This window comes from Oxyura jamaicensis, chromosome 5 (genome assembly GCF_011077185.1).
Source record: "Oxyura jamaicensis isolate SHBP4307 breed ruddy duck chromosome 5, BPBGC_Ojam_1.0, whole genome shotgun sequence".
Lineage (NCBI taxonomy): Eukaryota > Metazoa > Chordata > Aves > Anseriformes > Anatidae > Oxyura > Oxyura jamaicensis.
Genome location: NC_048897.1, coordinates 50576674 through 50588977, shown reverse-complemented (window position 1 = coordinate 50588977; position 12304 = coordinate 50576674). Strand labels below are relative to the sequence as shown.

The 12304-nt window shown below is 50.4% G+C and overlaps 1 protein-coding gene across 1 annotated transcript in view; it reads left to right on the top strand.

Annotated features, from left to right (window-relative positions):
* FBXO34 (F-box protein 34) overlaps positions 1 to 12304 on the top strand; it is a 37298-nt gene that overhangs the window by 23359 nt on the left and 1635 nt on the right. The window contains exons 5-7 of the mRNA XM_035329036.1: positions 565 to 647; positions 3068 to 3267; positions 11186 to 12291. Of these exons, the coding sequence (XP_035184927.1) occupies positions 3191 to 3267; positions 11186 to 12291 (1183 nt within the window). The 5' untranslated portion in view covers positions 565 to 647; positions 3068 to 3190. The remainder of the gene's footprint in view (positions 1 to 564; positions 648 to 3067; positions 3268 to 11185; positions 12292 to 12304) is intronic.

Here is a 12304-nt window from a genome sequence, read left to right as displayed (position 1 = left end):
CAGAGCTGGTCCCTGTCTGGGGGCATCCCAGAGCTGGTCCCTGTCTGCTCAGGCGGGTGGAGGCTGCTCTGCTTCTACCAGCAGCGGGATTTCTGCTCCGAACCAGTTCCTCAACCACTGCCTGCTTCCTAGAGAGCAAATATTCTGAAACCACGAGCCCATCCTTGAAGGATTTTGTTTATCAGTTACTGTTTTTTTTTCCAAAACCACACAGCTCCTGCAGCAAAGCTTTAGCTCCCGCCACACCTGTAAATATCAGAAGCTGTAACGTGTTGCAGCAGCCGAATATCCCTTATTCCATCTCCCTTAATGCATTTGTTCTCCCGAACTGCGGCAGCAGTTCCAAAATGATGATAAAACGGGGAGCTTGGTGGAGCCGTTCCGTGAATCGCTGTCCGTCGCTGCGAGAGCGTGATGCTGCCCGCTGCCAAAATCCCAGTCCTTCCCACATCTTAGGCAGAAAGGCATATGTTTGGGGGTGGCTTCAGAGACGGAGAACAACAAGATTAGGTTCTTATTTTCCTCTTCTGCTCTGTTCCTCTGTGCATCTGCATCGATTTTCAGGCTGCGCCCAGCTCTGCGAAACTAAGCAGGCGACTGAAGCACCGCCTGCGAAGGATCGGAAATGCTGTGGTAGTTAAAAGGCAGTAAGTATCTCTGCGCTAGCTTGGATGCTGCTGGTTCTATTTATTTATTTATTTGTTTTTATTCCCAGGCACAGCTTTTTGCTGCTTACACAGGAGGAATTTGTCAGGCTGGCATTAATAGCCCATTTCAGCTCTTTCCTGCAGGCCAGCAGCTAGAGGAGGAGGGGGGGGAAAGCGTGCTTTGTATGGAGCTGTGCTTCTGCTGCAGCGCCCGGGGGAATCTTTCTGGGTCTGTTTCGTCAGCTTTTGCTTTCCTCTCGTAGGTGCTGGTCCCTTCCTTATATGCATGCCATCCTGCAGCGTGATGCCTGTGCTCGGGCCGAGCTTGTGGCTGCCCCAAATGGATCGAGTTTGATGGTTTTGCTTCTCAAACTCTGCAGCAAGTGAGATCTTTGCTTGCTTTTTTTTTCTTCTTCTGGCTTTTATCTCTTATTTTTCAGTTCTTCATTTTTTTTTTTTTCATTCTTAACCAGGAATACATGGGGAGTTTTAGCTAGTTTAAAAGCGCCTGGCATTCCCCGAGTGCTGTGGCTGCGTTTATTTGGGTGTGGATGCGATGATGTTTCTGCGATACAGTTCCTGCCGAGTCTGAAATGCTAGTGTCAGGAAAGCCAGAAGGAGAAGCCAGACAAAAGCTTGGATAAAAGTCAGGATTTCAATGCCTCTTCCTGGTGGTTCATGGGAAAGTAATGATTTTGTGTTTAACTTTGGGTTTTTCATAAAACATATGCTTTTTACTATGAATTTCTGTTAGTAAATATATATTTTACAGCCTACAAAACATCCCAAATGCCTGGTTTTTGTGCACAGGTTTCATTCTTGCAGGTTGGGTCTTGGTTTAGGCTCTGGGTAGTCAAACAACGATGGTGTTTAACTGCAAAGCTTTGAATTTTGATGTCAGCCTAACGCTTTGTCCTCCTGAATTCGTGGAGCTGGGGGCACGCTCTCGTCCTCCAGCTCTTCCAGGGCAGCACCTCGGTCTGCTCGGCTCCTTGGCATTGTGTAGAGCTCAGCAGAGACTTCTTCACGAAGGCTGGAATGTGTTTATACAATATTTTATGTATTATTTTAGGCTCCTGCTTGCTCAAACGTAGGCAAATGATTAACCTCTCGTTCCCCATCGCTCGAGGAATTGTGAAACTGCTTTAGCAGGCAGAAGGTCGGCTGGATATAAACCGATTTCTGTGGCCCTGCTGGGCAAGTCACCCGTAAACACTTTCTCAGCACGTGTGGCTAACAAGTTGGAGAGGGCTTCCCAGGCCAGGAGTGCTTAGTGGCAGCGCTGAGCTGTAAACCACGAGGGCCAGGCGGTAAGCGAGCTGTGCGCAGGTAGGTGCTGTCCTGCAGGGCAGTTTTTTCCTCGGGCAGCTGTTGCTAAAGGGGTGACGTGAGAGGCTCCATCTCTGTGCCTCTGCCAGGCCGTGTCGTGGTGACGCTGCTGCAGGAGTGGGCGCTGGGCAAAGCTGAAAAGGAGAATGACCTGCTGCCCTAAATCCCAAACACAGGGGGGTCAGAGCTCTGCGGTTAGCCTCTTCAAGTGGCGTTCCTTTATTTTGGCATCGTTGCGCGTGGACCTCCAGAGGGAAGGAAGCGAGCAATCTTTAAAACAATTTACTGGCAACTCAGGCTCGAATATTTGAGTTTTTCCAGGGCTCTTTTGCTGTGTCACTTGTTCCTTTTGTGTTCCAACGCGTTGCTTGTTGTCCTTTCACCGCCAAAGGACGTTACAGTGCCGGTAATGGTGGCTGCGCCAAGGACAAGGCGTAGAAGGCGGCAACCTAGTGCGAACGAGAGATACCGCAGCACGGTGTCGTTCTGGTGAAATCTGCTGCCTTATCTGCGTGTGATGCAAAGACAGGGCAGCCTCCGTGAGCTTTGGAGGCTGCGTGGTGGCATGTTTTTTTTTTTTTGTCCTCCGTGAAATCCGCCACGCTGTTGTGATGAGGACGCTCACGTAACTGCTGGGGTGTCGCGTCAAACCGCCCCGCTAGCAGCGGTTCCCTCCAAAGCCTGGTGCTTTGCTATCAAGCAGGAAGATCTTAACGTGTCCTGTTTGCACGGAGCTGGGAGGACAGCACGTCCCCTGGGAGGCTCCCAGGTGGGGCTGCGGTCGCATATAAGGGGGAGCACTGTGTGTGCAGGCAGGTGGTGTCGGGGGCGTTAAACTCCGGCTGCAATAACGGCATGATGTTAAGTATAAGACGTTTAAGTTCTTCTGGATTTATATACGTGGATGTGTGTGTATTTATATATGTATAAATGTGTGTGCATATATATGTGTGTGTGGTATACTTATATATATTTATATTTTATATCTCCCCCCCCACCTCTTTGGGAAAGGGTCCTTGTCCTGGTCATCTGCGCCTCAAATTGCTGCTGTCCTCAAACCCTGTCTTCTTGTTTCTCTCCTGTTTCTTCAGTTCCTAGGTGGGAGAGACACGGTGAGGCTCTGTGCGGGGCAAGGAGCGCTGAGGAGGGAGCCTTGCATGTGAACCAGGATGGACTGGCTGTGACGGCGTGCCTTAGCTGGAGAGGTAGTTACGATGAAGAGTTCCTGCAGAGCTGGCCTCCACAGGGAACCGCTGAATTCCTCCTCTTCCACCTTCCATCAAGTCAAACGGTACGAGGAGACCAGCTGGTCCGCCTATAATTAAATATTTAGTACCAATTTGGCCTTCTGCTTACTTTCTTGTCTCGTGTGTCACTTAGTTGGTCTCAATTCTTACTTTCGGATAGTCTTTAAGTCAAATGTTGTAACGGCTCGAGGGCAGAAATGCTTTTTGACACTTTTATTTGATAATGACAACTACAGATGAACTACAGCTGGTACTGTACTTGGTTTGTACTTGGTACTTCCTAGCAACAGCTGTAAATTAGTTTGGGAATATGGCTTTGAAGTAGAACTCAGTTGGAGGATGGCTTGCCCTGGTAGGCTTTAATACATGCAGACAGCTTCAAGCAAGTGGAAACACTGGCGATCATTGTTGTGGTTTGTCTTACTGTGGAGTAAGTAATTGGATTAGTTTAAGCTTAAATTTTGTATCGCTCGCTCTCCTGTGCCTCTTATTAAGGAGCGCACGATTGATTTCAAACGCTTGTGCTTATGTGACAATGAAGTGAACGCCTCTCACTGTCTCGTTATAGGAACACCGCACAGAACAACTTGTGCTTAGGCGAATGCAAGAACGTGCTAGTTTGTTTGAGTTCAGGCTACTTGGAGGAAAAAAAAAAAAAAAAAAAGTATTTTTTTTTGAAACCAGGACTCTTCAACTTCCTCAGTCTGGAGGAAGAGAGCCAGCTTTCTCCTTTCCAAAATTTGTGTGGGTTTAAAGTAAACTGTAACCTTTGTTCCTTGTGGTTATGCAGACAACATAGACTTCCTAGGTTAGTCTCGTAGTAATTCAGTGCTGGAGAAGACTGCCTGGGTTGCCCAGGTCCTTGCTTGCCCACGCAGGATCTCATAATCCCTTCTGTAAACTTAGAGGTCCAGCCTAAAAACAATTACACCTCTTCTTCTGTCCTCTCATAGACTAGGCTGTTACTGAAGATGACAGATCTAACTGTGCAATTAGGATCTTTCTTTTGATTCCCAGACTGAACATTCAGGCCAGCTTATACATTTATTTAAGCTTGTGTTGCCATTTTTTTTTTCCCTTCAGTGGTTTCTCTCTTTTGCTGTATCCAGGGATATGCAGTTCTATCCCCTCACCTATGGTTTTGCAGCACAAAATGACCCCGATGTTTCCAAGTAGCTTCTTGAATAGTGACTGTTGTTCTCAGCCTGGGCGAATCTCCTCTGAGTCATGACAAACTGTGTGCTGAACTCCAGAGGAGACCTTGGAGGAGGGCTGTGAAGTGATGCCTGGAATGTATCACAGGTTTCCCTCGGTGCCGTAGCTGTGTCTGTGGCAGCTAATGCATCGCTCAGGGTGAACTCCTACACGTCGTGGTGTTCTGCAGCTTTCTGGTGCATCGCCATCTGTACCTCCGAATTCTGCCTCTCTGCTGTTCCTGGGAGCTCTGTGCCTCCTCCGTGTTGGTAATGCCTTTCGTTTCTGTCCGCGCACCTGTAGTGCTCTTGCTGAGGTCACCTGTAACAAACCCAGTCGTTCCCCAGGCTGATTCCTGAGGCATGGCTTTGGTTTCCAGGCTGGTATTTCATTATTCAGCATCACCTGTCTGCTGTTAAGCCAGTTTCTTTGTCTGTTTTACCTTTTCTTCGTCAATCTGTTTTAACCAGTAACTCTCCTCGTGCCCTCTGAAGTCAATAAACCACAGTACGTGGCATTGTTCAAGACAGATCTTTTTTGGAGAACCTTCAGGTTAGTCTTGCATATTGAACTCTTCCTTTCCCCCCGTTTATCTTTGTAATCCTCTTTTCTTGCAGAGCACCTTCTTGTACTGAAGTCAGCCTAGGAGGCCTGCAGGTGCTGCGATCTCTCTCCCATCTCTTTCTCCCCTGCAGCACCACCTGCGATGTGCCACATCTTTTATTAAAGTTGAAAGTTGCCTTTCAAGAGGTTTATAAATCTTGCTCCTGGCCCTGCAGTTTATGGATCTGTTTTGGAATCTAAAATTGAAAGGAGCCATTCCTTGCAAATTTCATGATGCTTTTTAATCTTCCCACCCAGACATCTCAACATCTCACAGTGTTCTTGTTCAAATTAACCTTGTGGCTTGTGGCCTCGTGATCATCCTTAGCACCCCTCTTGAAAATAACGCAAACTCAAATTTAGTGCTTTGTGCTGAACCTGGAGTACTCTTCATCTCTGCCCTGACCTTGCTTGCAGCCCTGTTTCTCTTCCTATCCTCTCTCACAAGCTGGAGAACCGCTTACTATTTCTTTGTCTATGTTTGTGGGGACTAACCCTGTGCCAGTTCTTATGTTTACTCCTAGACTTTGTGATTTCTTAAGTCATAACTTCCCAGGTGATCCCGACCTGATGACTTGAAACTTGTGGTTGTTTCTTGTATCCTTCTGGAAGAAGAAATGTATTCAAGTGGAGTTTCTTCAGTTCTTATTTGGGATGTGTTCTTCATAACCAAAACACCCTTTGGCTCCTGGAGAATGCCTCCTGGGCTGCTCTGCCTGCAGCGAAATGCTCTGTACCACAGTGCGGCCCCCTTCATGAACCAGCTCCTTTAGGTCTTGAGTTTCAAAAGAACAAACCGGTGACTTGCCTTCAGATCTACTTGGGCTTATTCTGTCTTCTGAGCTCTGAGCTTCCCACTGATGGTGCAGCCCAAGGTTAATTCCTACAACCTTTCACGTGTTCTCCTTACGTGTGCACAAAAGTGAAGACTCAGTAGCATCCCTTTGTGTTTAAGTGTTCAAAGAAATTTGTTGTGCCATGATGTCCAGAAAGATCTTGGTCCTGTAGCAGTAATAAATAAGAGAACAAGTCTTACATCAAGAAAGATAACGTTTCCAGGAGGAAACATCACTATTTCTGTACAACTGGGGAATGTCTCTGCTGCTCTGATCTCCGTTCAGCAGAAGCCCGATAAAACCAGCACTTCATTCCCTACTGTCCTTTTTCCAAATGACTCCACGTGCGTGATTCCTTCGTGTCCTTGTCTGCTGCACCACAGGCATGCTGGCTATCCCATCATCTTTGAGCTCAATGTTTTTGGCCCGGCTTTGAGTAACTTTGAACACCGGATCTTTCAGCTGACTTTGTTTCCCTCTGCTTGGTCATCCCCGTGTCATCTGTAGTGTGGTTGGGGAGCAGGGGACATGGGCTTGAGCTTCTTGAGGCTCAGCCAAGAATCGGTTCTACGTCGCTCACGTGATGGTAAGTGCTTTTATACAAAGACTGGCGAAGAAATGTCACTTCTTGTTTGTAATGTAGAAAGTAGTGGGGTACCCCGTGGTTTATGTGAACGTGCTTACTGTGAAGTGTGTTCAAACCTTAGTAATGGGTGGGAGCCCTCAAACTTGAGTTGCCTGCACATCAGGCTGGGACGTGCCATCCGTCACCCGAGACTTCTTGCTGAAGATGACATTTTTTGCGAGACTCTTATCTCGTGTGTGTAGCTGTATCTGAGTGTCGTCACCCCACGAGTGAAGTTATTTGAACACCTGCAGTGGTTGAACACGCTGTGGGGGACACAAGGTTAAGAGCTGGGCATTTGCTAGGCATTCAGCTCCTCTGCTGGCTTGGGCCAACCCTGACCTGTGTGTGCACACCTTGCTCCCTCCTGCTCCTCCTCGCTTCAGCACTCACACACCTCCTGCCTACCTGCAAAGCCTGCAGCAATCCTGGCTTCCTCTGGCTGACACAGGATGCAGCCCAACAGGCATGGGGGGATGCTCAGCAGTTGCTTTAGTATGAAATTAGCACCGCAAAGGAGTGGGTTTTCTAGAAATGAAATGCTTCCACAGCTGCTGAGGTTGAACCAGCCACGCTCTGGAGCATCGAGCTTCCCAACCCGCCTTTCCCCGAGCTTGGACGTTCGCCACGCACCAGAACAAGCTCCAGTGAGTAGCAGAGCATCGTCCACCCTGGCTGCTATGCTGGGACTTTCCCGCCCCGGCAGAATCCGTGGAATGCCTTTGAAGCAGCTCTCCGTCTGCTCTGCCTGCCCCAGCAGCGCAAAGGGGATGGAAACGGTACCGGAGAGTGAGCCCAGAGGGCCCACGGAGCCCTCCCAGAAATAACAAGTGGCTGACCATGGCTGAACTTGAACGCAGTGCTCAGTCCTCCCTAACTGTCGGTTCTGTGCCGAGGAGCTCAGTTTTAGGTCAGAAAAATGGGATGCCAGGGAGGAGAGACGTGCCCTGCCAGAGGTTATGCTTGGTGTGGGTTTTCATTGTTGTTGGCTTTTTCTTCCTCTTATTTTTTTGGCCGATGCCTCGTGTTAGTGTGTCCCGAGGGTTTTTTCAGAGCTGTAGTTGGCGCGGCGCGCGCAGTTAGCAATACTAGGAACTCTTGCCTACTGCAGTTAGTGTTTACAGAAAGAAATTCACAGGAAACTTTGGGGTTTTGATGGAAATTTTCGCCTTAATAAAACCTTCCGGTGCTTTGCCCAGAAAACTCGCAGTGTGAATGTGCTGCTGGAGTGTATCATACTGTGGGTTTTGTTGTTCTTCTTCTTGCTGGCCAGAGGAAACCTTTTGGCTTCATGGGGCTCTGTGGGAGCCCAGCCTGAAGTGCAGGATGGGACACGTAGGCTCTCTGTGATCCCAGGAAGCTGGGAAAATTGAGCCTTTTCTACCATTTTTCCCCCCATCATTGGAGCTTCTACCAAAGGCGAAGTTTTATTTTTAGGCTGCTGTGAATTAGGAGATGTATAAAGGCAAAAGGATGCAGAAAGATTCTGGTCAACTTGGCACGCTATCTTAGGGATCTCCCCTTCGGTAGGGAGAGGAGAGGTGTGTGTGTGCATGTATAAAGCTGCATATATAAATATATAAATATACAAATATATTTTTATGTATCAGTCCAGTGTGGGAACCAGCGAGCCGTAGTGAAAACGAGCTGGAGTCACAGCTTGTGAAAACAGCGGTGTCATTCCAGAGCTGTAAGTATCCTGTTTTTCTGCGTGCCTAAGGCGCTGCTGATTAGAAATTAAAACAAAAAAGCCGTGTCCCTTCTATTCCGCTGGCTTAAGGATGGAACAACAGCGGAGAAGGCAGCGCTGCCAGTTGGTTCAGCGCTGATCATTCCTGGCAGGATTGTTTCTTACCAGCGATTCAAAACGGCACGTTTGGGACTGAAAACCTTTCACGCTTACTCCGTGAAGTTCTGGAGAGTCGTCGTCTCTAACGATAAAATTAGCAAGCTTGATAACTTAACGGGTGGAGGAAAGCAAACAGGGCCGTGCAGAAGTATCAGAGGGAATTGGCAGCGGCTTCACCTTTTAACAACTATTTTTGGTGCTTTTAAAATATTTAAAAACTTCACCTGCAGCTGCCACGATCGTCTGCTTGCCAGCACTGAAGTGCTGCAGAAAGAAGGTAGGCTGGGAGGGGGGGCACTGAGCTCTGCTTCACCTTCAAAGCAATTTCTGCTGGGGATCCTTGCTCTAATTCTCGGAGCTAGAAAGGAAACGTGGTGCTGACACGCGGGGAAGGAGTTCTTGTTGAAAAGTTCCAACTTTTCAATGTCTGCAGCAAAGCCTGTGAGTGTTGGTGGGGGTGAGGGTTCGTTCCTTTCCGAGCAACGCTTTCAGGTAAGGGTCTGTGAGCAAAATCCCTTTTCGGGCAGCAGGGAAGAGAGCTGCCATGGAAAAATGGGGAGGCCCTGCCACTCGGCTGATCGGCCAGAGTCAGCAGCCCTCCTCCTGTAGCTGCACGAAGCTGTTAAACGAAGGTTTTCCTTAAATCTGGATCCATTAAAGCGCTGCAACGAACGCTGAATTCAAATGAGGCAATTACCCTGGCAGTAACACTTCTGACTAAGGCAGAATTTTGTTATGTAAATGGTAACTTTTAAACCTTAAATGGTATTGTTGGCCTAGCCAGAGACTGGCTGAAACGCAGGAGGAAATAGGACCTTAAAGGAGCAATCCGTAGTAGGTGAGGCATAGCTCTACCCTTTGTGTTTCTCCATAGACCAGAAATAGCTCTGAGCAGCTGAACCAACTTTGCAGGCTGAACATGTCCTCTGAGCGTGTTGGGGTAACCAGTTTAGTCCTGTTCTCGTTCAGGTAACACCTTGATCTCACCTTCATCCGCAGCCTCTCTTGATGAAGGGTGCTGAGCTGATTTGTAAGGCCGGATTCCTGAAAATGGCTCCAAGAAAGCCTTTTTAACCCAGAATCGGGCTCATCTTTCAAACACCCTGGCACGAGAACTCGGGAACGAAATCTGATCTTCCCTTCCCAGCTCCTGGGGTCTCGTCGCGGAGAGCTGCGCGTTTCATCGCGCTCACCTGCTCTTCCCAGGGAGCTGCGGTGAGCTGCCACCGGAGCGTTTCCATCTGGGACTTTTTCCATCCGGGAAGCACCTCTCCGAAATGCGGGTGGCGAAGGGGGGGCTGTGGGGCCGGCTCTGCAGCAGCTGCTTGCAGGGATTCAGCTGCCGCTCTCGGGGCTGGGCTCTGACCCAAGCACATCGGTGGCCTGACCCCGATCAGCCCTGAAGTGCGGCAGAGATGACGCAGACCCTACGGAAAACCAGGCTCCAGCAAACTCACGGCAGCCTCAAGTTCCCGTTCTCTCTTACCCATCCGTTTCAGCACCCTGAAGCTCCAGTTTTAGGACATCATTTCAGTTTTTAGCATCCAACTGAGAAGGAAAATAGCTCTGTTGCATGTCGCAGAGGAGCCTAAATTGAGAAGTGCCCCAGTTACAGCAAGAGGCACGGGCAGGGAACGGAGGCGGGGACCAGGTAGGTGCAGCCCCGGTGACGGGAGCTCAACTGCCTGCATTGGCTGATAGATGGGGCAGCTCTGCGTGGAAACCTTTAAATAAGTTGGTTTTAGACAAGAAATTACCAAAAAAAAAAAAAAAAAAAAAAAAAAAACACATTTTGGTGGTAGCTCTGAAGGGAAACGTATTCGGTGCCTGGCCGTGTTCGTACCAGCTCACGGCGAACGCGGCGTTGAACCCGGTGTTGTTAACCTACCAGTCACGGATCAGCCCTGTTTCCGAAAGGGCTCCTTGTCATGTAACCGTGCCCAGATTGCCATGGAAACCTAACCTATAGTTAGTCCTGAAATATGCTTACATGGCGGCTCCGGGGGAAGAGCCTGCAGTCTCCCGGTGACTGGATTCTACGCGGCGGTGCCCTGGGCTTCTGCATCTTTTTTTTGAGCTCTGCGTTGGAGATGAAGACGGAGGTGTAGCAGAACGGAGGGACGGAGAGCACACGGGCGGTGCTGCTGGAGTGCCTGCAGCTCGTAGGTTCCTGACCGTGAAGGTGCTCACCTGGAAGAGGTTCTCTCCAGCCATGCTTGAGGCTTCTGTCACTTTTCGGAGGAGACATCCTACGTGTGGCACAGGAACCCTGATGGCAGAGCACACCACGTCTGCCCCTCCTGATGGACTGAAGGAGTTAGCATTAGGTGGTACAAGGAACGTGGAGATCTGCCGGGCTCTGTTGGTCAATATAATTGCACTTACTAACTTCCCTTTCCAGCTTTAACTGTGCTTTATCTTCTGAGAAGTCTCTACAGCTGGCAGCTGATGTCAAGACAAGCCCTTCGACCCGCAGGTGCCTTACAACCAGATCCAGAGATGAAAGGACAGGAGGATTGCCCTAATTCTTTAGTGAGCCCCTAGCTATGTTTGCACGCCGGCCGTAAGTTAAGCACTAGGATTTCTCCTTGGAGCTCCCCAGAAACAAATTTCTCTAGTGGGAAGATCTCTGCTCCCCTTAAGATTGTAATCCCGTGGCGAGACGTGAGCAGAAGTTCTCCGAGGGGGAACATCGCAGCCCGGCTGCCGCTGTTCCTTTTTCATGTGGTTTCTTTTGAGGTGCGGGCTGCTTGATGTAGAGCAGGAGACATGCTGGTGCCTACTCCGGGCCTTCTTCTCTAATTCCGGGCAGGCGCATTTTGCAACTATAATTTCTTCCCTTTCTGTTTTTCTAGGGTTTCTGGAATGCACTTAAAGCCATATCTCAAGTTACAGAAGAAAGAGCGATCTCCAGAAATAAGCCAGGATTCCCTGAGAGGCCCACCTGTGAGCCGTCAGAGAGCAGCACACGAAGAAAAATACAGCAACAACTGCCCCAAACTGAGCGTTTTCCCCAAACCCTCCCTCGTGGCTCCATCTCGGAAGTTTCTGGGAATTTTTTATCCAAATAATATGTGCAATATGAGCGGGAAGTGTCCAGGGGATGGCCCGAGCGCCAGGGAGAAGAAGAACGCCCTGTCTGCGACCATCCACCAGGGGGAAGAAGGGGAAGGGCCTCTGGATGTCTGGGCCGTGGTGAAGCCTGGCAACACGAAGGAGAAGATCGCCTTCTTCGCGGCCCAGCAGTGCAGCGGCAACAACCGCCTGGGCTCCATGAAAATCAAGAGCACGTGGGATATCGACGGGAGGACGGCCAAACGACGGAAAAAATCGGTGGATCTGAAAAAGGCCAAGATCCAGCTGGAACGCATGAGGGAGGCGAACGCCCGGTGCGCTCAGCCGGAGCCGTTCGCCTGTGGCATCGAGCACTGCTCCGTGCACTACGCCAACGACAACGGCGAGGCCGTCTTCCCGGGCCGCTCGCTGTCCGTGATAGAGATGGTCGCCTTCCTGGAGCAACGCGCGAGCGCTCTGCTGGTGGACTGCGTGAAAACTTGCGCCCCGGCTTCTGCCTCGAGGCCGAGCGCTCAGCCCAAGGGAGCGCTCCCCAGCTCGGACCCTTTCCCCGCCGCCGGGGCGTGCGAGGTACACGAGAGGGGAACTTGCGGCGAGCAGCAGCAGGCCGAGCCGGTGCGCGTGCTGGACATGGTGGCCAGGCTGGAGTCGGAGTGCCTGCGGCGCCAGAGCGAGCGGGAGGCCGGCGGCTTGTCCCGCAACAACAGCTTCCGCAGGAACGTGGGGCGGGTGCTCCTGGCCAGCGGCACGCAGCCCGGCGGCGAGGCCGGCAGAGCCGCCGCCTCCTCCTCCTCTTCCTCAGCCACCCTGGGCCGGGGCGAGGGGCTGGGAGGCACGGGGGTGGCTGAGGCTGGGTGCGGAGGTCGGTGCGAGGCCACGGAGCCGTGGGATGGCGCCGC